The 23749-nt window shown below is 42.3% G+C and overlaps 2 protein-coding genes across 6 annotated transcripts in view; one reads left to right on the plus strand and one right to left on the minus strand.

The window, feature by feature from the left end:
- Nucleotides 1–1185: 1185 nt before the first annotated feature.
- rimkla (ribosomal modification protein rimK-like family member A) lies at nucleotides 1186–17374 on the minus strand. Its single transcript, XM_044037801.1, has 5 exons — nucleotides 16572–17374; nucleotides 10063–10293; nucleotides 8582–8668; nucleotides 7010–7213; nucleotides 1186–6527 (listed from the first exon to the last, which is right to left on the minus strand). Exons 1-5 carry the CDS (start codon nucleotides 16732–16734, stop codon nucleotides 6007–6009), a joined length of 1206 nt encoding a protein of 401 aa, XP_043893736.1. The 5' UTR covers nucleotides 16735–17374; the 3' UTR covers nucleotides 1186–6006.
- Nucleotides 17375–22341: 4967 nt separating this feature from the next.
- LOC122777749 (forkhead box protein J3-like) overlaps nucleotides 22342–23749 on the plus strand; it is a 55046-nt gene continuing 53638 nt past the window's right edge. For all 5 annotated transcript variants that reach the window (XM_044039186.1, XM_044039190.1, XM_044039187.1 and 2 more), the window contains exon 1: nucleotides 22342–22667. The gene's annotated coding sequence lies outside the window, so the exon portion shown is untranslated. The remainder of the gene's footprint in view (nucleotides 22668–23749) is intronic.

Below are 23749 nucleotides of genomic sequence, written 5' to 3' on the forward strand. Positions count from 1 at the left end.
TGCGATTGTTTAAAAACCGTAACATGTATCAAAACTTTGACTTAGGTCAGAAAAGTCCCAAGTCTTGTGACTCGTTTAAAGTTCCAACCACGTTTCTACGTTAAAGTATGACGACACTGTGATGCTCCAAAGTGGGCTTGGTTTTTCTCAAAATTTTGGCCGTTTCCCATTATTGTGTGAGTGGAAATTAATCGCAGTTTTTCGCGATTTTTGTCGCCATGGTTACGCGAAAGTCTTAGAAAAGTCATAGCTCACGATTCCCGATCAGGCCGCACATTTTGATATAACTTGTGTTGGGGTTTTCTCAAAGCTGCGGGAGGAGAAGCGTGCCAAACTTTTGGGGGTGCGAGAATAATAAGAAGCAGAATAAACGCCGTTGGAATATCAATAGGTGCTTCCGCTCAATGCATTCTAGTGAGAACTCTAGGTTCTCACTAGTATGCATTGTAGCTGCAGGCACCTAATAAACGCGCGTTGGAATATCAATAGGTGCTTCCGCACAATGCATTCTAGTGAGAACTCTAGGTTCTCACTAGTATGCATTGTTGCTGCAGGCACCTAATAAACGCCGTTGGAATAACAAGATGTGCTCGCAGCACAATGCATTCTAGTGAGAACCCTAGGGTTCTGACTAGTATGCCTTGTGGCTGCAGGCACCTAATTACAAGTATGCTGCTGCAAAACCCTGAGGAATTCCACTCGGAGCTTTGGCTTGTCTCGCGTGGTTTTGTCAACAGCACTCGAAACAATACTTGTGTGTCCCCAGTTTCTCTGGTACACACTGTAAAGGTCAATGAAATAGTTCATCTGACAGTTTTCAGTAAGATTACGATATAAGTCAGCTTTACTCTCTCCCCGGAGTCTGACTGCTGCAACTGCTGTGTTTGTTGTCGTTTGTGTTTGTGTGCCAGGCAGCAGGATTTGGCAGCACAGCTCTGCAGACCAGCCAGCTGATACCAAATCACGACCTGACAGAGTGCATCCAGAGCCTGCTGCAGCTGGTGAGCAGTTTGCAGACGGATCCACATCCCAAATCTGGATAATCACTGGATCTTCCTCATGTCTCTGCGCCATCAAAACAACTGTGGAGATGCACTAAACTGCTGAACTAATCAGAAATGAGAGGTTAATGCGGACAGTGATGTCATTTAGGGTTTATCCAGATGTTGTGGTGTGGTACTGTAAACGGATGATGAGACATTTTTAATCATACTGTATGAAAACAATTTTAGAATCTCTAGATAAAAGCAGTAAGAGGAGGAACAGACAGGTTTTCATTGCTTTTGAATGACTCATCTTTATTTTAATCTAAAAAAAAGAGGGATATATATATTTACAACATCCTGCACATCTGTTAATGACACAAATTTTGGATCCTTTTTGTAAGAATGTCAGAATGATACAGAGAATAATGGAATAAGAGTGAAACCCATTTGCTGAGAACCTTTTTTAAACAATGTTTTTGCTCATTTTGGCAGTTCAGAATCTTCATCAATCCACCATATGCAGAGTCAATATAATTATTATTTCTTTTTAACTATCAACAGAGAGCTGCATTTTCTCATTTTTGTATTTTCTCTTCAAACGAAGCATAAACATCATATTTCTCTCCTGCAACTTTTGTAAACCTTTTGAGCAAATGTCAGGTATTTAAAACACGCCGACATAAAATGCACCTGATGTTCGCTGTGAAATCCCAACATATATACAATTCTGACACATTTATTCTTCATATCAAAACAAAAAAACACATTTCACTCATCTACTAGTGTCATTAGTACGGAATTATACAACAAAATTCTTATTTTTGGCATTCAGGTTCATTTGCATGTGTTGAGAGGCAGCAAGACATGGAAACACTTGGATATTCCCTTTTTCCTTATTCAGCCAAATATACATTAGCAGCAGTTTGGAATTAAAAAGCAACCTTGTGCTCGGTTGTGTCGTTGCACACAGTGACTTGTCCACATGTCAAAACATTTATTCCACGCTGGCCGAGCACCACACAGGCAGATACACGCTGAACAATTTCATCATTTACATACACGTCTTGTGCCGTGGTGTCACGAGCATGTGGTACCTGGTTTCTAGCGTTCATGCCTTGTATGCTCTTTTTCCGTTTTCCAATAGAAAACCTGTCTGAACTGGGACCCTGACTCAAAACAAGGCTTCCAAAGAAAACCATGAAAGGCATATTGAGAGTTGTTAGGGCACAGTTAAATGAACCTTCATTGGCTGATGTGTAAAATACTGATTCGAATAACAGGGCCGTAACAGAGGAGTTTGTTCGAAACGGCTGGCTTTTTCATGTCTGAGAAGGATATGAGATTTATGGTTTACACACATGTACACAATGTGGAATGACAGAGGCTTCAAAACAAAGACAAAGACTTCGAAAAGGAAAAAAAACAATGGGGGGGGGAGGCAACAACTGGAGATACCCATGTGTGAAATGTGAACACTGGAATATTGAACATTGGAGAGGGGATCAGTGTTCAAGTTTATCGGACCTGGAGTGTTTTCAGTGTCGTATGATTTCACAGTTTGTTTGTCAGATTCTTTGATGACAGAGATATTGGATGACATCACAGTAGTGTAAATGATGCTATTCTCTCAGTAAAGCCCCCCGTGTGTTCACTTGACAGCAGCAATCTTCACTAGAAGCTGCTTTTCCTCCTTGTGTGGTGGGTTTAGGTGGAACACCCCCACCCCACCCCCAAGCAGGGCCTCTTTTTGATACTAGACAATTTAATGGGCCACAAATAAGGAAAAATAAAAATCAAGTTTCACAGCGGTTTCACTTTATTGAGACAATATTAGTGCACACAAACCACTTATTTAAATAAATTAAGAATTAAACAAGGAAACAATACAAAACGGGGGGGAGGAGCCATGGCACACACCACATTTCTTTCAACCTTTTTTTTCCTTGATGTTTGCGTGTCTTTTTTTTGTCTGCCTGTGGGTAAGTGTTATGTTTTTGTTGTGTGTTAAGTTTGGATGGATATGATTTGGGGTCAGGGGGTAGGGGTCGGGGGGTGAGATCCAGGCTGCTTCCCTGAGATGTGTTCAACAGGCCTAAAAAAAAAAAAAACGTGGTCGTCACCTCTGTATGTGGCACAGTTTGCATTTGGTTAACATTTGTGCTTTCGATTAAGATCTGTGAGTAACTCTTAAAAATGGCAGGTACCTCAGCGTTAGCCTGCCTCAGTTTTGAAATCTCAGAGGGTGTAAATAAAATAAAAATGGAGAGCAGAAAACATGGGGCAGCAAATACTTGGTCACTAAAATCCCAGTTTGGTAATGTTTTGTGTTTTCCTGAGGAAAGAGAAAGTAACATTCTATTCAAAGTGACTGCAAAAATATTGATTTGTACCATGCCAAAAATGTCATGACAGCATATTTTGTAGTTCATGATTTATTTATGTATTTATTTTTTTATCAAAACAACAAAAACAACGACAAAAAAAAAACAAGACGGAAAAATCTAGAAATAAAGTCCGAGAAATCAACTCCAACTAAATCCAGAAATCTTAGCACCAAATTTCATTTCAATTTTTTGTATCCTCTCAATTTTCCAGGTCTGTACAAATACGTTTGCTATAATAGCTTATGAAATTTTCTATGTTGGCGAATAATTTCAGCCATTCCAGTTACATCAGCTGGATACTCACATGTACGTACATTAATTCACTACCTTAATATTTACAAAAGGCTAGAAAGAAAATTGGAAAAAAAAAAGAAAAAAAGATCATAATAGTAATGCACAACTACCTTTAAGTTCTTAGACACAAAGAGAGAACAGCTGGTAAGTCAGGGGTCATTTGAAAACCATGAGGATCCTGGCTGATATGCACTGTATATCTGAATATCAGTCTGTCTATGGCAGTGAGACATCGTTGTTTTTGAGGTATATTTTGCTTGCATGTGACAATGCAGGTTTCACACACAGTACGGTGTTTCCTAAATTTGTCTTTATCATAAAGTGCTAAACACTGAGTGGAATCTTTTTTGTGTTTTTTTTAAAAAAAAGCAACAGGCTACCGCTGCTGTCGGTAAGGCTAATCAAACTAGTTATCTAGGTATGTAAAAAATGAAAAAGAGTCAAATGTTTTATACATGTAATTCCAGACGTGCGGTGTGATATGTACTACCTTGCACAGGTCAGGTCAGTTTTGCTGACATTAACACGCGTCTGCTTCACTCACACTGAACAGAGATTTAATGTATGGACATTTTGTGACTCTTATTCTTTGTAAATGAAGCAGCTCACGCAACATTGTAATACCAATGACTGAAAACTGGGATTCCATGGATTGTAATGACATTAACTTGTGTTACCATGTGACTTAAAGTTAAAGGCAAAGAGAGTTGAAGCTCAAGTATTTCATTCAATGAACTGATCTGCATCCGAATCTCAACCTGGTAAACAAAAAAGACTGACACTGAGTGTACATTCGTTTTCTCCCGTCATGAATAGCAGTAACTTTGAATTTCCTTCATTCCCTGGTCCCCGTTCTGTTGTGTGTGTCTGTATTGCTACATTGGATTCGGCAGTATAGCGGTCCTTCCAGGATTTCGCAGGCTGTTTCTGTGACTGTTGTGACCGCAAATGCTTTTTTTTGCGATGAAAATGGTTGAAAATGTTGTTGCATTCCCCCCCCCCCACATAATGTGAAATTAAAGGCTAACAACAGGCTGTCTAAGCGACCTACAGTTTCAGTATCTTCAGTGTAAATGTTCGTACGGTTAGTTAAAATGATGTTGACGTGGGTGATGTTGATCGTGAATTAGGATCATCACAGTCCTGTCTGAGATTTGCAGCCTTTGTGCGTGTGAGACACTCGCTCACAGCAGTCTGTCTCACTTCGTGTCTATTTTTACATCAAAATTCAACTGCTAACAATCAGAAAGATATGTGCAGTGTCTGATTCACCGGACTAAGTTCATTCTTGCTCTGTATGTAGGTCTATTAACTGCACTCTGTCTGTCTGTCCGTCTGTCTCCCCCTCCGTGAGCAGTAGCAGCGTAAAGTCACAGTTTCACCTACAAACTGACTGAATTTACCACTCATTAGAAAATACTGTTCTCAGTCAAGTTGGATTTTTGCCAAGAGGTGGAGGCAGAGCTGCACAGTAAAGTCCTCAGTTGTGATGACACAGTGTCTGCAGCTCACTGTGTCTGATGTGCTCCTGATGTAAATGGTATTGTCCAGTCCTGCAACCCACTTTTTGGTCCAAACCCATCATTTGGAAAAAGACTGACCAATGACAAATGATGAACAACCTCTGTCACGGTGATTTGCCTTGCAGAAAACTATGGTGATTGGACAAACCTGCAGAAAAGGGACTTGGTAACGAATTGGCATTAATTGCTGTGATCACAACATTGCGAATTCCTGGAGGGACTGGTACAGGATATGCCTTGCACAAGGATGTGCTTAAGCTAACCACCTTCTCATTTCGCCTCTAATCCGCCAAACTCTGACAAACAGCCTCACCACAAAACCCTTTTTTTCTATCAACAGCAATTCCCTGTTCTCTGTTAAATAACGTTTTGTTTTTGAGGATATCAACACAAGAAATGTTTCCCATTAAATTCAAACACCTTTACCCTCATTGTTTTCCAAAAAACAGAAACTAGAAGAGTCGGTAAGCACTCGTCTTGTGTACTATTATCACGCCACCGTGCTGCAGAGTGAGCTAAGGTTTGAGGTTTGCAGTTTGGGAGTAGAGGTGCAAAGGCAGGAGAGTCAGGGGAGCAGCCTCAGATCTTTGCTTTTGTTGAAAGGAGTAAGCAGGAAAAGGCTTGTGTTCTAGTTTGTTTATGTTTCTGTTGTATGTTCGGTTTCACTCAGTTTCTAGCTTTGCATTTGACATCCTGTGTTTGTATCGTTTTTGGACTGATATGTGTTAAGGAATGTTGCCATACATACATACGTGTGGGTAAGCGTGTTTTGATGTGTGTTTGTGTCAGTGTCAGTGTGTGCATGAAGCCGCTTGAATCTCACTCAGTCAATAACTTGATCTCGTTGGCGAGGAGGGTGTTGAAGTTGTAGGCTGGATCGGGGAGGTCCGGCAGGTCAGCCAAGGTGGGCGCGGTGGACTGGCGTGGCGACGACTGGGAGGGCTCGGCCAGCTCCGGGTCACTCTCACTGGAAGTAGAGCCCACGCTCATGTTGCAGACGGCCTCGGGCAGCGAGCCACCGCCAGACGGCACCGCGCACACCTCAGGCTCACTGCTGGTCTCACTGGTGCTTGACACGACAGACAGCAAGGACATCTTGCGGGTGAGGCGGCTGGGGAGCATCGACAGGGCGAAGTCGGCGACGATGCCCGCCACGTCCATGCCGCAGGCCTGGTCGAAAGCGATGAAGCCCACGTTGGCGTTGGCCTCGCAGACCACAAATGAGCCGTCGTTGAGTTGCAGGAGGTCAATCCCACACACATCCATGCCGAGGATATTAGACACCTCTATGGCCAGCTGCTTTCCCTGTTCACTCAGTGGACACATCATGCCCACACCACCTAACAATCCAGGAAGAGAGAGAGCGAGGTTAATACACACCTCTAAAAAATGACTTTGACAAGTCATTTTGAATAATATCAGAACTGCCACTTCAGTCCACACTAAGCTAGTGAAAGTGCCCACATGATCTGTCACATAAAAAAATAATCTGATAGCGGATGTCACATCCTCAACTCGGCGGAAATAGCGTGTGCAATGTAATTTGACAAAAAGAAATATGATTTAAAACTGGTATCCAAAACCAAAGAAACTATTTAACCAGACTTCTGGAAACAAAAAACATTAGAACCAGTCAACTCAACTGAGCACAGATTTCATGCGATCAAAGTAATGAGGGCATTTAGGAGCGTCCACATTAAGTAGTGATTATGGGGAGGTGTGGGGGGGGGAGAGTGCGGAAATTCAATATGTGAGTGAGATAATGTTCAATAGTTAAACAATTAACTGTGTCATCGCGGACTCTGGCTGAGCGTCTGCCTACCCAGGGAGCAGTTGCTCTGCATGCGACCGTCAGTGGAGCAGCGTAGCATGGAGCCGATGACGCGGCCGCCCACCAGGACCACCCGCACGTCGCGGCCGTGCGACTCCTTCACATACTCCTGAAACAGGTAGGGCGTGTCATGGCGGATCAAGTGGCACAGGTCTGTCAGGTGGTGTTTGTCCCGTGCTAGGAACACTGCCTTTCCTGGGAGGAGGAAAAAGATTTGAGATGAGGGGAAGAATGAAAGACAAGCTACTGTAGTTGTCAGGGTTTTCAAGATAACTGAAGTGGTGTTATGTTAACGTGTAAACATGCAGCTTCTCGGGTCTAATATTTGCGTAATATAAGGATTACTTCCTCAAAGTCTCTGCTGACATGTAGCTGCTTTTGCTGACCAAGTCTCACACCAGTTCCCATTTCTGATGTATGGCTATCATGGACAGGACAAAAAAAACTTGTCAGCCACAGAATGGCTTCTCACAGAGGATAGAAGACGCCCGTTTTAATTAGCACCACTTGGCTCTGTCTCCTGTTTGTCAGGCCCTCTGACCCCTGTTCCAGCACCAGGGAATATCATGTGACTGCTGTGTGTACGTGCACGGAGTGTGTGAGGACGTGGTCCCTGGTTAACATTATAAAGATGTGAATATGGACCCTGGCAGGCATCAACACTTGATGCAATGCAAGACAAACAAGGAGCTGTGACTCAGGGAGACACGAGATTATGAAGGGTCTGTTCTGATGACACAGCATTGTTTGTGCACCTAAAGGCACACAAACAACACACACACTAACTAATGTTGGGGATTTTCACCATTTCACATCTGTGTCTTTATAAAAAAAGAGCAACCGATACGTCCCACCCCCTCCCCTCAAAGCCACACACACAAATCAGGGGAGGTCACTGTTTATAGAGGAACTTAAATTTAGCCTGCTTTTTTTTTTTTTTAGCCATGTTTCTTTGACTCGCTTGATTACTTCTGCTATCTTCATCTCTGCTTCACTTCTTCACAGGCAGGCTGCATGCAGGCGGGACTATTAGAGACTCAGGACAAAATAAGATAAAGAGAGTCACTGGAAAAAATGGCCAACAGCCATTTGTTCACACGCCTTTATATTTGCTTAAGAAAAGAAAGGCAAGCTGGACTTCGGCCAGGGTCAAGAGTCAACCACAGAAGGAAATAAAGCAACCCTTGGGAAAGCCTTGAAAAGTCACGTTCATGGCTGACCCTCAGCTTCTTTCCCCAACAGTGTGGTAAGAGGGAAGTCTGGGCTAGCTCAGGGCCTTTATTAGTCATTCACACAGTGGCAGGGACAGTGGGGCTGATGTCTTGCTAGCATAATATGTCTCACACTGTGAACTGAGGCCAAATGAGAAAACTAGGGTCAATTTGTTAAAATGGAAACTAAAATGCAGAACCTAGCAGCGGCTGTGCGAGCGTCTGTCGCAGCACCACAGCTCTAATAATTTAACACTCTGTTAATGAATTTCATATAAGGGTGGACTGAGCTGCAATAAGGGGCCTGCAGTGCACAGAGGTGTGGTGTCATGGAGAAGACAGTTTGTCTTACCTCTGTGGCCACGTGCGTTCTTCACCACAACCGGATAGCCGAGTGGCTCGGCCTCGTCAATCATCTTACGGAAGTTGTCGTGCCCTCCTGGGAAATGCCCACGCACACAGACACACAAGCATACAGAACATTTAAAAAAACGTAAATAAAATAAAAAAATACAGGAGGGAATTCAAGACTGGGATCAAACATTGCTATACAAGTCATCCGGAGAGATGACCCTCACTTATACTTGTCTTGCTGCTGTATTCGTGTGATTGGAACTTCAGTGATTGCTGAAGAATGCATTAATATGAAGCAGCTGACCATATGCAACACAGGATCATTACAACAGCTTGCAGCAACAGATGGACTTAAGCCTTTTCAGCCTTGGCTTGAGAACCCATTGAAAAATGTGTTTAAAAAACCTCAAAAAACAACAACTTATTTCCCCTTCCTCTCTCCACCCCCAGCCCCAGTTTGCCTGTCTGGTCTCGTTGTGGCATTCGGTCAAGGGAACAGATGTGAACTACAGTGTCACGTAGCTTTGTTTTACAGACGCACATGTGTTTTGCAGTGAGTGGGAGAGAGAGCAGAGGATAAGGAGAGGGTGGACACCAAGTGTAGGCCCTTCCACGTCACAAGCTGCTGAGTCGGTGAACAGGAGGAGGGGGCAACGGATTTCTTTTTCATGTATTTTGAAAAATCATGAGTTGTGGGGTGGAGCAATGGGGGGCGGGGTGGGCCGGGGTGGGGGTGGGTTGTTACATAAGCTCTCCAGCTGCTCTGCATGCATTGCCTGGCCTACTGTGCAGAGAGACAAATGGAATGTAGGCCAAACACCCCTTTCCTCTTTTTTTCTCTCTCACTGTCTGCATCTTTCTCCCTGGATGTTTGCAGTCTTTGTTTTTTTTTTATATAAACATATATATATATATATATATATATATATATATTTAAATATATATATCAACAAGATGTAACAATAAAAACAGGATTGTAGCTTGTGGTGTGAGCGGTGACAAAACATATCAGACTCTCTCATATGTGTTAAAATGACACATATGAGAAGTTTGGTCCATGTAGAGCATTTCTCTCAATTGTTTGAGTAATCTCAGTGGACTGGTGATTGTGGAATTAATTACAAATTTGCCTCCAGATATGATTTATTACACTGAGTTTATTCATACATTTAGACATTAAATTATACTGTTACTTTCAAATAATCTACGGCTTATGTTTACTCTGTTTTTTTTTTTGTTTGTTTTTTTTAATGTTACCGGCATAAATAAACCATGCACACACTGAGAAGTAGATGTGTTATTAAAGTCGGTTACATACCACATTCATCTTCTAACTCCCTCATTATACTCACGGCGCTGTGGAGACTCACAGCTTCAGTCATCTTAGTTACAACAACACAGTGCGAACAAAACAAATCAACACAATGAAGAAAAGAAGAGAAAAAAAAAAAGAATAATTAACATCAGGTACTGATTTACCGTAGGAGAAAGTGTCGGGAAGAGGCACCCCGTGGCCAGCCAATTCCTGAAAGGTCCAGAACTTATTAACACAGTTGAGTATAGCCTGGGGTCGGTTGATCAGTCGACAGCCCATTTTCTCCAAGTGGCGTAGCACAGTGATGTCACTATCTGACTGCACCCAGGGAGTGGGCACCCGCACCACCACCACCTGTGGATAGGATGTCACCAATTCCTGTTCCACTCGCAGACCTGAAGGGTGAGATTATAGAAAATAGACCATTAGATGTAAATACATCATTTGCACACTCCAGGGCAATTGATTTTTATATTTTCACTTTAGCTGGGAACATAATATAATACAAAAAGTGGTTGGTGAGCTTTTGAATCCATCATCTACCGGCTGGTGGAAAAGTTTACTCCTCCTCATGGAGACTGTTTGTGGACATTGCTCCAGTTGTCTGGTCACCACACTGCCCCAGACAGAGAGTTGGCCAGGCTACAACGCCTGTGGGTTCAGCCATGAATTTAGAACGTGTCCTGACTGCTGATACCATTATTTACATTCAGACCATATCCATATACATTACTCCCCTGCAGTGTTAACTTCCTTGTCTCACTGTAGGACAGAGGAATGGGCAGCCCTATCTGGAAGCCCAAGGGTCACAACTTGAATTTAAAGCGTGGTAAAGACATCGTTATAAATACAACACATGCATTTATTTATTTTTAAATTCCGGGTTATTTAGTGCACTAAGTGTAAACACACTCCAAACATGTGCTTTGAGAGCACATGAAGATCCTAGCCCACATACAGCTTGAGATTAGTTTCCTATTTGAAAGTGGTATGATGACTTTTGGACAAAACTGAAACTGTGAATTACATCAAGTGTGGGTGATTTGTTTACCTACATGCTAAGGGAAATGTCCACTCTGTGTGGTTCGTGATTAATTCCTCTTTTGATTTTATTTTTAAACAAAATTAGGGGGATATTTGGTGTATAATGGAAGTGAAATTACATCACAGCTGGACACTCAAATTGCAAGTGGCATTTCAAATTACTCTATTTTACATGTCCAGGTTTTGAAGCACACGTTAGAGTTGCATCCCTATTTTTCCAGTGTTTTCAAGCAATTCAGACTGATTTTGTTTTAATCTGTAAACTCCCAGGTTTTTGTGTGGAGGTCTACTGAGGCTGCTTCAACTACCAGTGGTGAGTGCAACATGGATAGCGAAGTAAACACGTTGCTGACCTTGTTGTGCAGTTAAAGTCTACATTTCATAATGACACAAACTGCCCACATGGGCGGAACAGGGGGCAGGGTATTATTCAAGTCTGTGACAATGGGCTGGACGTGCCATCCATGTGTGATGCAACATAGAGATGCATTTTCAAGCACATTTACATGGCTGTCGATTATGCTCTAGTGTGGAGTTTGAATGCTCGCCTGGACAAAAAAAACCTGCCTCTGATCAGTCATCAGTGTAGCACTGCGTGAGTGTGTGATGGCAAGAATTAGGCTCGCCTGATACGCTCTTCATACATCTGAAAGTCACCATTTCATCATTCAGTCTCTAGCAACACAGCCAAACAGGATTTTGTGACAACAGAATATTGGCTCGATATTGCCCAAACACAGATGGCAAATTCACTAGCCTTAGCCAAAGATTTGGCAGCACTTATCTGGTGACTGGTGTTACTTTGTCACCCTGGATGAGAAGAGGAAACAGAGATACTGTGAGATTTTTCAGCAGGCGATGCGACTCAACAGCTCATCCTGACGAACCGAGTGGGTGACAAAAACCTGTGGGAACGTGCGAGTATGCACAAAGTATACTGTACGTACGGGAAGGAGACACCAGTGCAGCACTCCACCTCTACCATGTCCTGAATTCATCAGCCATCTTAGAATCTGCAGGTACACCGTGGTAAATGGTCGGTTTTCTAGTCTTGATGACCAGTTTTTGCCATTCACACCCTGCCAGCACAGCCATCAGGAGCAACATGGGATTAAGTGTCTTGCCATAAGGCACATCAGAATGTAGACTAGCGAAGCCAGGAATCAAACCCACAAACTTTAAGTTGAAAGGTTAGAGATGTCTTGTAGTGGTAGCGTGGACAACTGGGAGGGGTGACACAAGGGCAGATGAAGCCATGAAAAGCCTGCTGCTGTCCCTCCTTTGTGTTCCCTCTTCCTCCTCATAATCTCAGTGTAGGAGAGGATTTACTGTCTTTCTAGCCCTATTCAACACTCTCACACTGCTCCGATTGTGCAGCCGCTAGGGAAGACAGTGAGTGGTGTTACAGTGGCAAGTGTCAGGGGATGTGGTCTCATGGTTTTTGACAGTGTTCACTGTTAGTGATGCTCATAGCATCTCCAGGGGAACCAAACAGAGACCAGTGCGGCAGCCAGATGAATAGGACCGATTCACTGCACTATCTGTCATATGACCACCACAGACAAACGTTTTGGTGCACAAAAACAAAAGGTGACATATTGTCGTTTTTGTGGAACAATGTCTTAATTTTCTGTTTGTGTGACCTGTTTCTAATTATCATTATTGCCTCAGCATCACACTGTCATATTATTCATGCTTCAACGAACTGTACATGTGCATCGCATTTTCAATCTCCCCGACAAAAGCTGTCAAGCATAACAAGCATTCTGTGCATACCATACCGCTGCAACATCGCAAAGCCAGCAGTGCCAACAAAATGCTGTATGCAAGGTTTGGCTGGTGGTTTCCTGACAGTGCTAAATGTAGCCTCAGTCTAATCCTGGATATCCTCGCTAAATGAGGCTTTCCCACAATTTCCTACAGAATGTTTAGCTTTGTAGGCTAACAAGGCCTTCAATATTCCATTTGCATACACAGTATATGTATGTGAATATAGTGTGGACCTACTCTGAGGCCAGGCAAGCGTGGAGATAATGAACCAACATGGCTGCTGGCTACTTTGCATTGATCTCCGGCAGATACGACGTGGCACCATAAAACATCTACTTCACAGTGGTGAACATCAGTGTATTCATTTTACCTGCTATTTGGCAAGCACAGCACTACAGCAATAGATGTACGTTTATGATTTATGCATGTATCATTAAACCCATGAGTCAAGCTTGTAAAAATCATTATGTATTTGTAGACAATAGATGAGTCAGTATAATGGCAGAGTGAGAGTGTATAAACTTGCCAAGTCTTACTGAATCACTATTTCTATAATTTAGACATGATGCTAGTGTGAAAATACTTGTTACCCACCAGAACTAGTGGTTTGTATAAACAAAGAAAACTGCACCATGGACGTCAACAGATTTTTCCGGGCATGTCAGGGTATGCAATCTTATTGTACCTAGAGAAAAGGCGCCATGAGCTCTTTGGCAAACCCAATAAAATGCAAATGTTCCTGTTCCTACAAGTGAGACACTGTGTGTTAATTACTAACCGGGATGTTTCCTGGACGCATTAGTCTGTGCTATCAAATCACTTCATTTTCTTAAAAAGAAATTTCGAGTATATTTTCCTTCCCGATAAAGAACCTAAAGTGTGCAATAAACAAAGTGGTGTCTTTTTACAAACTTAAAAAAATAATAATTAAAGTTTGTGGTTGTATAGTCATAACAAAACAAGTTACAACATATCATGTATGCTGATGCTGGTACAAACGCTCACATGTCTAGCGGTAAATGAACAATCCAAACCTGCATCTATATGATCCATCTTCTTACTCACTGACATAGACGCGTTACATTTATCGTGTTTGGAGTGACCATGTGTAAGGATCACGAAGGATTGTGACATCAAGTGATGTCTTGGCTCTGTTTAAGCTTCTAACAGCACAGGTCATGGGATGTGAAATGCCTCCGGCCAGCTGTAGGCTGGCTTTGGCTGTTTAATGTGAGCAGCCATCGATGCTCATTAAAATAAAAGAGTGGTTGCATGTGCATGTGTGTATTTATCACTCCTCCTGAGGACAGACTGAACTCATTAACTTCACAGTGAAAAACGGACCTCAACCTAGCTTGAGTACACAATAAGGGGCCATCAGAATGACGATTTGACATAGTGAGCTGTAAAAGAGTTAGCAGTTTTAGGACTGTGACTGCATCCTGACCTACCCTAAAAGAAGTACCACTTCTGTGCAAGAACACATTTAAGGGTTTTTAAGCTGAATTTAAATGAACATTATGAGCTAATGAATTCATTCAAGACCAGCATTCACCTTACCATACACATGTAACGTTGTTGTAGACTAAAACACTGCAGACTCTGGAGGATTCGACAGTGCAAGCACAGAGTGGATCATGTCGGGGCCAAATTACAATGACGCTCCAATGGCAATACAGAAAAATATAGCTTGCTGGTGGCTTTTTGTGGCCGCTTCCTCCTTCTCTGTTGCTCTCTTGAGATCCAAATGCCTTAATTTCAAAATGTCCATAATTTGAGTGTTTTCTTGGGCACAGTGGACTTCAAATTGGTTATTTATAGCCTTTACCAGGCTTTAATCAAGCTCTACATGTGCCATTCCCCCGCCAGAAGTTGTTGAATGTGCCCATTTTGGATTAAAGCAACCTGAACAAAAATCAATTTAACTCATTATCAACGGATTTAGAAACTTCCAACTTTGGAGCTTCTGTACATTATATGTAAATGAAGCATGGTTAATTTATATCTAGGTGAATGTAGAGTGCCCTGGGATATTATACACTTAGCATCCCTTGCAGCAGCGCATGTACTCCATTGCTTCCTGTGTTTTAGAACATATAACGTGGCTAGACTGTCTACTGGATGTTAATCTGTGATGTCAAGCCAAGGGTCAGAGGATATTTACTGTGTAGACAATTTAGAGCCAGCATGGATTACAGGTCATGCTAACTGCCTTGCTCTAGTTGTGTGTGTCTTGCAACGCGAGAGGTCTGGACAGCTGTCTCCATATATACACTATGCATTTAGCATTTTGGGTTACAACCAATAGTTGAGATCAGATTTTCTAGCTATGCAAGCACTAAGACTAAGACTTGTTTATGGTCACAAATATCCCTTTAGCTGGATATGTGAAACACATATCACATATCGGGCCTTCTGTTCTATTGCTGGTATTTGAAACCCTAATGTTCAATATAAAGCTTTGCCTAGGTGTAACAGAACAACATGGCAGCGTGAAGAAGTGAGGAAAATTACATGGCGCCCTGTCTCACCTCTCTTCGTCCCAAATCCTCTCCCAACTAGTCAGCCACTGCTAATGCCAACCTACTCTCATGTTAATTGAGACTTCCACACCTCTCATCTAGCGACACAGCCCCACTTCACACCGCCCTGACAAATTCCATGTGTGTCTGTTTGTCGAGTGTTCCTACTGCTACCATCACCTAATCAAGGCCTTTGGGTTCAATACCATGAAATGTTGTCATAGAAGAACAGGCTGAACACAAATATTGTGCTCTGGGAAAAGCTGTGGGCTGGAAAACAAAAGACAGACTGAAGATGTGTCATTAGAGCTTAAACTCGATTGCACAGAGGAGGGATTATAGATTATATGGAAAACCATGAACACCATGAAATTTATCAAAGTGGAGTCGTTACTTACTTACTTTGTGGATCCAAGATACTACAATTATTATTAGAATGTTTGGTTTAATTATCAATGTCCCTTGTTAGTAACCTGTCAAGTAATAATGACTTGACAGATTAATATAGTAAATGATAATAATGGTATCATATATGCATATGTGCTTGATATTTTCCTTGTTTTGACCTCAATGCATTTTATATAAACCCTTGTGAAAATGTATGTAAATGTGGTGTGCATCAAATTCCAAATTTGATATTTTATACAGAAATTATTAAACTCAACCATTTAATGATTAATCTACTATTTAGTGTAAAAAAAACATTGTGTGTTTCATATGTTGCTAGCTTACTATTTTCTCTGTTCATCAATTAGTTGTTTTGTCTATAAAATGCCTAAAATTACAAAAACATGTTTTCCAAATCTCAATTATGAACTTTTTGTCCAAAGAAAACAGAAAATATTCAAATTTATCAAACAGAAATTAACCTAATCAAAAATCAAAACAGTTGCCAATCAATTATCAACTAATAATCGGTTAATTATTGCAGCCCTTATCTGTACGTGCGACCTCCCTACATTTACATTTGAGAGAAAATCCCCCCAAAAATGACACCAGTTATCTTCTATGATCTCATGACTCGGTTTCTCTCGGTTTTGTAAATCTGATCATCCGTTGTTGGGATTGCGACACTCAGCAAAACTGAATCAAGAGTGATCGCTCCCCTCGGAGAGGTAGCTCTCAAGAAACTGGAAAGTGGGTTAGGCGGTCACGGCACACTTCGCTCCTCTGCTAGCAGCTAGCTCTCCCTCCCCTCGCTGTACTCTGTGGAGGGGACCCCAAACAATAGTGTGTGTGGACCGCGATCTCAAATAATACCCCGCGTTCCACAGCCGTATTAACTCACACAACCCCGCGAACAGACAGATTGCTTTCATTAGCAGCCTGCTACTCACCCAATTGTCCCTCGGTGATCGTCAACACAATTTGATCCATGAGAAGTGAGCGGAATTCAACATCCTCCTCGGCGCAGCGCTCCTTCAATGCCCGCAGGATCTGAACTTGTGGATACTCCTGGCTGATGCGCCGGTCGGTCACGAACCAAACCCGAGAACACATTTTGTTTTGGATGCGTCGATTCAGAAAGGCTATAGAGACACAACGGGTGTAGCTGTGAGGAAAAGGGGGGGCCGGTGCGTGATGGCAGCGCGGGATCCGGGGCTCTGGTCGGGCGGCTGCAGCGATAGCACAAGAGATGCTCACACAATGGAGACCTCGGCGGCTAGCGGTGCGTGCAGGCTGCGATGTGGCTGGAAACGCGACCACGACTCAACCGTTGTCTGGGCCGAACCGGCGAGGATAGCTAGTGCTCCTTATCACATTTGTTTGCCTTCCTTTGCAGCCATCTAATCCTCTGCTGTTAGACGAAGCCAGGCCGCGCCAATTCGACACAGGCGAGTCACACACACACACAAAAAGATATCGACCACAAAAAAACTTGCCTCTATCAAGCGAGGAGCAGTTCTTGGCTCAGCGTGCCCACTGGGGCGGACAAAGCGCGAGCTGCGCCGCTGTGTGCTCCTCTCGCGGACTCGAAACTCGCAGTAAAGTTTCCCAGTGACCGCAGCAGTCAATCTTCAGTTTATGACAATAAACTTAGCGAACACACATCATCAACCACCGTCTCCGTTTGGCTGCTGTCCACGAGGTGTTGGTGCTGAAAAGTGCACACGATTGGTTTACAACTCCATTTCTCCGCGTGCCCGTGGACGGTTAACGGGACCTGCCCCACAATAAAAAGGCTTGGAGGGGCGCGAACCAATCACAAAACATGAACGTCCCCATTGTCCAAACAGCACGCGGAAGGCGTAGGCGAGGGCGGAGACTGGCGAGGGCGCGCGGAGTGCTGTGCGTGGAGTCAGTCTGCAGTACGCACGAGATCGCGCACTTTATGAACCGGTTCAGACCAGACGGTGCAAGGAGGTTTGGCGAATACCGTCAGCGTTGTCTCCATGCTGAAGTGGCAGGAAATGAAAAAAGGACGTCGCGTATCAAAGACGCCACCATTTCCCTCGCGCTGTCTTCTCTCGTGTGTTTCTAGAGACCATGGGCAGTTTCTTTTACAAATACCTTGTTTTTTAAACTGTGTCACCCGAGGACAACCCCGGCTCGGCTCGGTGAAGGGGAAACACTTCTTCCGCGTGATAATGAAGCGAAATTATGCGAGTGACCCACTTCTGCTATTCTTTTCCCTCTCGTTCCGTGTGGCGTGAAAAGGGACTGTGCCACGACATCATTGGTGGCGGGGGTATCTTCGTAGAATGTTAAAACAGACTTTATAGCACAACTTGACAAAACAATGCCACAAATCCACTCCTTACAACAACCGATCTTGCCTGATAATTGTCACGTTTTTACGTTTTATCAAGTGTTACAGTAATCCTGTCATAATTCAGTGAACACCCGTGGGGGTTTTGTAAATAGGAAATACTGATTGATAATTCGGCATACTTGTAATGGTGCAAAATGTGAACAAATGTGGAGTTTAATTGCACAGACGACACCATTATGTTAATGTTGTGTAGCCCCTCCCAAAGCATTATGGGAAGTGGAGTTCTAAGACGTAGGCCGTTATTAAGTGCATATTGTACACTGACTTCCGTTCGTTTAGACAGCTTAACCAAAGTTTTGTCTCTAACCTTAATCACAACCAGTTTAATTTAACCAGAGACTTGTATAGTGTAGTGTAGTTTTGCACGGTTAAACTATTAGTTTGTACAGGCCTTGTGGTCGAGGTTTAATTATTTTTATAATGCTTTAGAATTTAAAAATAATGTATTTAAATAATTTTGTATTTCTCTATTTTCAGAGTTTTATCATTTATGAACATATTTAATGCAGGACTAATGGGTAGCTATCTATTATACTGATGCACTATATTATAATTAGGCCTTGTGTTTACGCTTCTTAATTTGTTTCTTTATTTTCAATCACATGAGAGCCCACAGCAGGATCAAACCGGACAGAGTGAGTTGTGCTGCCTAATCACCACACAGAGGCGGGAAGGCGTCGGAACGGAAACATTCCTCACGACAATGGAGCTAGTAGTAAACAGCAGGCGGACGATTTCTGCTGTAACACCAGCCTGCTGCAGTTGTCACCATTCACGAATACCCCCCCGCACATCTGTGCAGCTGCAGTTCCGAGGCACCACGGGATCATACTTGGCACAGACTGTGCTGCAATGGAATATCTATTGTGGACTTTATGATGCCGGGGTATTAACACAGACGCTGTTCACAGTGAAACCAACGACTTAACAAACGTTCCGTTGTGTTTGGCTTTGAAGAGAAGTCTGGACACACCAGGGACGCTTGTTGCAATGTGAGGAGTCATTGAATGACTTGAAACAAAGTTGACAGTGTTTGAACAGACGTTGGTAGCCTCATCTATATTTAACCATTATTTACCAACGTCTGTTGACAACTAATGGTTAAACACAGACGAGGCTACGTGCACGTTTTTATTTGGGTTTTTATGAGCCATGCACACACACACACACATGTCTTGGCCTAGAGAGACCTCTGGTGGTGGATTTACAAATTACACTTGAGTCAATGAATTCCAAATTTCACACCGTTTTGTTTTTTTTTCATGGCTGTAATTGAACCGTTACTGTATTTTTTTTTAAAATGATGGACTGTATATATATATATTTATATATATATATATATATATATATATATATATATATATATATATATATATATGTATGTATGTATGTTTATATAATCTTTTATTCTCTTTCACCCAAAGTTTTATAAAGGAACAGGAATTCAGCGAGGCATAGCAGCATACTGCTGCTCTGATAATCCTCCTCCAGTTATATGATAAATAGTTCTTCAACCATTGCAAGAACCCACTCCATCCAGATGAGTGCAGCACTGAGTTGTTTTGTTTGGATTGAAGAAGACAGTTTATTACATAGAGAACATAGACCCTAATCCCAAAAGGTCTTTTGGGTTTTCACCAATTACCTTAAATGGAATTCCTCCCTTATATTCACAATATGTAGATATTCCCAAGTATAGCTGCTGAATGCAAGATGTTTCCTATAATGTCAATTTATTGATTATTTAAGTTTTCAAGCTTCCATTGTGTCATCCCATTGTGTGGTCCATAAAAACAGTTGTAATGACACAGTGTCCTCAAATCTGCTCATCCATACATTCATTCATCCGTCATCTACCACTTTATCCTCCACCAGAGGGTCCTGTGCCAATCTCAGCTGACATAGGGCGATAGGCAGGGTACACCCTGGACGGTTCATCGCAGGGTCGCAGGTCCACACACACACACATAGAGACAAACAACCATGTCCAATTTACCTAATCCCCATATTGCATGTGTTTGGACTGTGGGAAGAAGCCCACGCACACACGGGGAGAACATGCAAACTCCAGTTGTGATCAAATGCTCTATGGCACACCGCGGTGTAGTGGCTACTACTGTTGCCTCACAGCAAGTCAACTTTATTTCTAGGGCACATTAGTTGAGTTTGGCGTTTTCTCCCCACAGTCCAAAAACATGCAGAGGTTAATTGGCCAATTGGCCCACAACCCTCATGCAGGTGATAAAGCGTTAGATAATGAATGAATAATTAAAGGTTTTTTTAAAGAGGGGGACAGAGTGTTGTTAAAAATGTAAAGTTTGTGCTCATGTCCAGATGAAGATGCTCTTCTTTTGACAGCAGCAAAGGAATCTTACGTTTATTTATGTTTTATATGCAGTAAGACATCCAAGCTTTACAGACACCTGACGTGAGAAACTGTCATATTCCTCTTCTTGTTACATCTATCTATTTAGCACCTCAGTGACGAAGAGTCTTATGTTACTGTGTCTAAGTTTTTATCTCTACAAGAGAAAAAAATGTTATTTAAATTGGCACTGACAGCCTCGTTTATGTAGGTATGTGGTGGCTGATAATCCCAGTAAAGAACATTGTACATGTGTTACTGAGGGGGTAAACATTGTCTTATTTAAAGACAAATGCCATTTCAAATTGTGTCTTTAAAACAACCCAAAAACCTAAAAGCAACAGCTTTAAAATGATTTTGGTCATTGACTGGCAGACGTGAGCCTCACATCCCTCTTTTTCTAGATGTTCTTTTGATGGAAAATATGTACGATGAGAGAAATGTGTAGCTTAATACAGTGGTGGCTGGTGAGATTTTTTTCATGATGGGCCTTCTATGGAAGAGTCAGTTTTAGATGTGCTGTAACCATGTAGCACCAGTAGGAAGCGCCAAAGCAACACATCACTGTTCATTGAAATTCTCTGCCGAGGATAAAGTGGCTGCAAATGAATGAAAATACTGTGCTTGGAACAATGTTTGCCTGATATTGTTATCCACAAACACTTCTACATTAAAATGACCCTCACTAACAAACCAAGAATCAGTTTTAGCCCAACTTGTTAAACCACCAGTCCTACACTTTGCATTCAATATATACACTACTATGCAAAAGTCTAAGGCCACCATTAGATCTGTTGTTTTCAGTAATGCATTCTATGCATTTTTTGGAACACATCCAGAAAATACAGGAAACTGTGTATGCAGTTTTAAAATAATAAATGTTCTGGGGGAGAAAACAGCTTCTACAGGTTAAAGTATGAAGTATTTAGTGTGACCGCCTCTTACACTTTCTTACAACATTATTGGTAAAAACCTGTGCTTATCCTGCTATTTCACATCAAAACATATGTGCTGTTACCCCAGGTTTATTCAAGACTCTTTGACAGTTTGCTTACAGGAGGAGTGAGGCTTTCAGTCACATCATTCCAACACAGATGCCAGTGATCACTGAATTTCACACCTTTGCACATCACTGTATAACAATGAAAACATCAAACCTTGTATGTAAACAAAGGAGAATATAATTGATTTTGAATGTGGTATGTTCTCTAGGTTCTCCAGATTCCTCCCACAGTCCAAAGACATGCAGATTTGGGGATTAGGTAAATTGCACAGTCTAAATTGACCATAGGTGTGAGTGTGAGATGGTTGTTTGTCTCTCTGTGTGTCCCTGTGATGGACTGGCGAATTGTCAAGGGTGTACCCTGCCTATGTCAGCTGGGAGTGGCACAGCGGCCCTGCGGTAGAAGATGGATGGACAAATGTGGCATGTTTGTTTGGTGCCAGGCAGCAACAATGCCTTGTAGTTGCCAGGGTTCAGAGGAGAAAAGGCTATAGACTGGATTGAAAATGATAAAATGGCAACAGAAACTCAAAACAAACAGCTTCAAGCACACATCAAGCCTGGAAGCTACTCTTGATACTTTATTAATAGGTGTCTTGTGTTCCTAATAAAGTGGCAGTTAGGTGTTTGACTACTGAAATGATGCTTGGTGCCTGGGTATTATATTGTTTCACTCACTCACTGCAATACAATATAATATAATGCAATATAATATGATATAATATAATATAATATAATATAAGTTTTAAGGTGAAGACTATTATTATATTATTGTTGTTATTATTTTACGATGGTGCATATCTTTGTGGTAAGTCTACGTGTTGTCCAAAGGGAACGTAACCGCTGCTGAAACTGGGAACTATTTGAATGGATGTGATTTCATTTTTTTCCTATTGTGGTGCATGAATTCATCTTCAACGTGCTCCGGCTGGCGTTGGTTGGAAGTAGTTCCGGTGGTTCAGCAGACGAGCGCAGCACACAGACCCGGGATCTTCGTGCAGTTCAACGCAAACGCGAATACGCGGGGTCGAGTCTGCCCGTCATGACAGTCGGTTGACCAGAGCAGACAGACACACAGACAATCAGTCAGCTGGACGCCTGTCAGACTGGACACACTCTGTCACTGTGCGCGCACACAGCTCCGGTGACAGCGCCTCCTGGACGCCGCTGTTGAAGCTTTTGTCTTCGAGGTGAAATTTCAAGTGCAGGATTGGCGTCTGGAGCTTCTGAAGGAAGAGTGCAGGAGGAGGGGAGAAAAAAAAGACTGAACCGGCTCATGTTCAGCCACGACGGTGAGTAGAACCTCTGGATGTCAAGACACGAGTGCAGGTTTGTTGTAAATGAGGATTTACCGGGGGAAACAGGCACTGCTTCCCCAAAAAAAGAGGGAAGCGGTTCACTTATAGTTCGCAGCCTGTCACCATAATGCAAACGTGCAGAGTTGCATACACACACACACACACACACACACTGGAGCGTTTCTGTCTTCGTGCAAACTGTCTGTGACATAAAGTCAACTTCTACACTCGCAGTGACTGTGTCGTGGTCACATGCGGACACTTGGAGACGCAGCAAACGTCAGTGGTCAGAAGACAGTGGTGTGTGTGTGTGTGTGTGTGTGCGCGCACACAGCTGAAAACACTTTTGAAGTGATTACACACACCTCCACAGGGATGTCAACGTAATTGTACTGAAGTTTGTCACCTTCTGTGAAATTATACATTGGATGTGTTTTTGGCTGATAAGAAGAAGGGGATAGAAATGAGGCCACTCACACCTGACATGCCTTAATTGTGTCATGATTACATGATGACAAATAATTCTTCCTTTTTGTATTTTTCATGTATTTTTGTTGTGTGTGTATATATATATATGTATAAGTATTTGCAAAATACCAAGACCAAACAAACATTTAGAGATCAGGACAAATGGACAAGTGAGATATTCAGAAAGGAGGGAGTTTAAATCCAGAATAATGCAATTATACAACATTTTGGGACGTCTAATTAAGATTTTATTCGACTTTAACATCATTGAAATGACTATGCTGCTTCATATTTGATGCATGTGAAAGAAGTAAATGAGGTGACAGATTCTGTAACTTGTAAAAATCAGTTTTCTGATGGTGCACTCATTCTCAAAAAAGACTATGGCATTTATTTTCAGTCCTATCGTCAAAAAAAGAGTCCTCATTCTCCATTATGCTGCAGTGCACACTTCTACAATACACTTACAAAAAACGTACAGATAAGAGGAGGCGTTGCATGTGTTTGTGTATGACAGTCTGAGAAAAAAGTAAAGTGTTCGAGAGAGTACCCTGCTCCTGATTTGGATGCACCACTAATTCCTATCAAGATGAGAGCTGTCTGAACAG

This window comes from Solea senegalensis, linkage group LG11, assembly GCF_019176455.1.
Source record: "Solea senegalensis isolate Sse05_10M linkage group LG11, IFAPA_SoseM_1, whole genome shotgun sequence".
Taxonomy (NCBI): domain Eukaryota; kingdom Metazoa; phylum Chordata; class Actinopteri; order Pleuronectiformes; family Soleidae; genus Solea; species Solea senegalensis.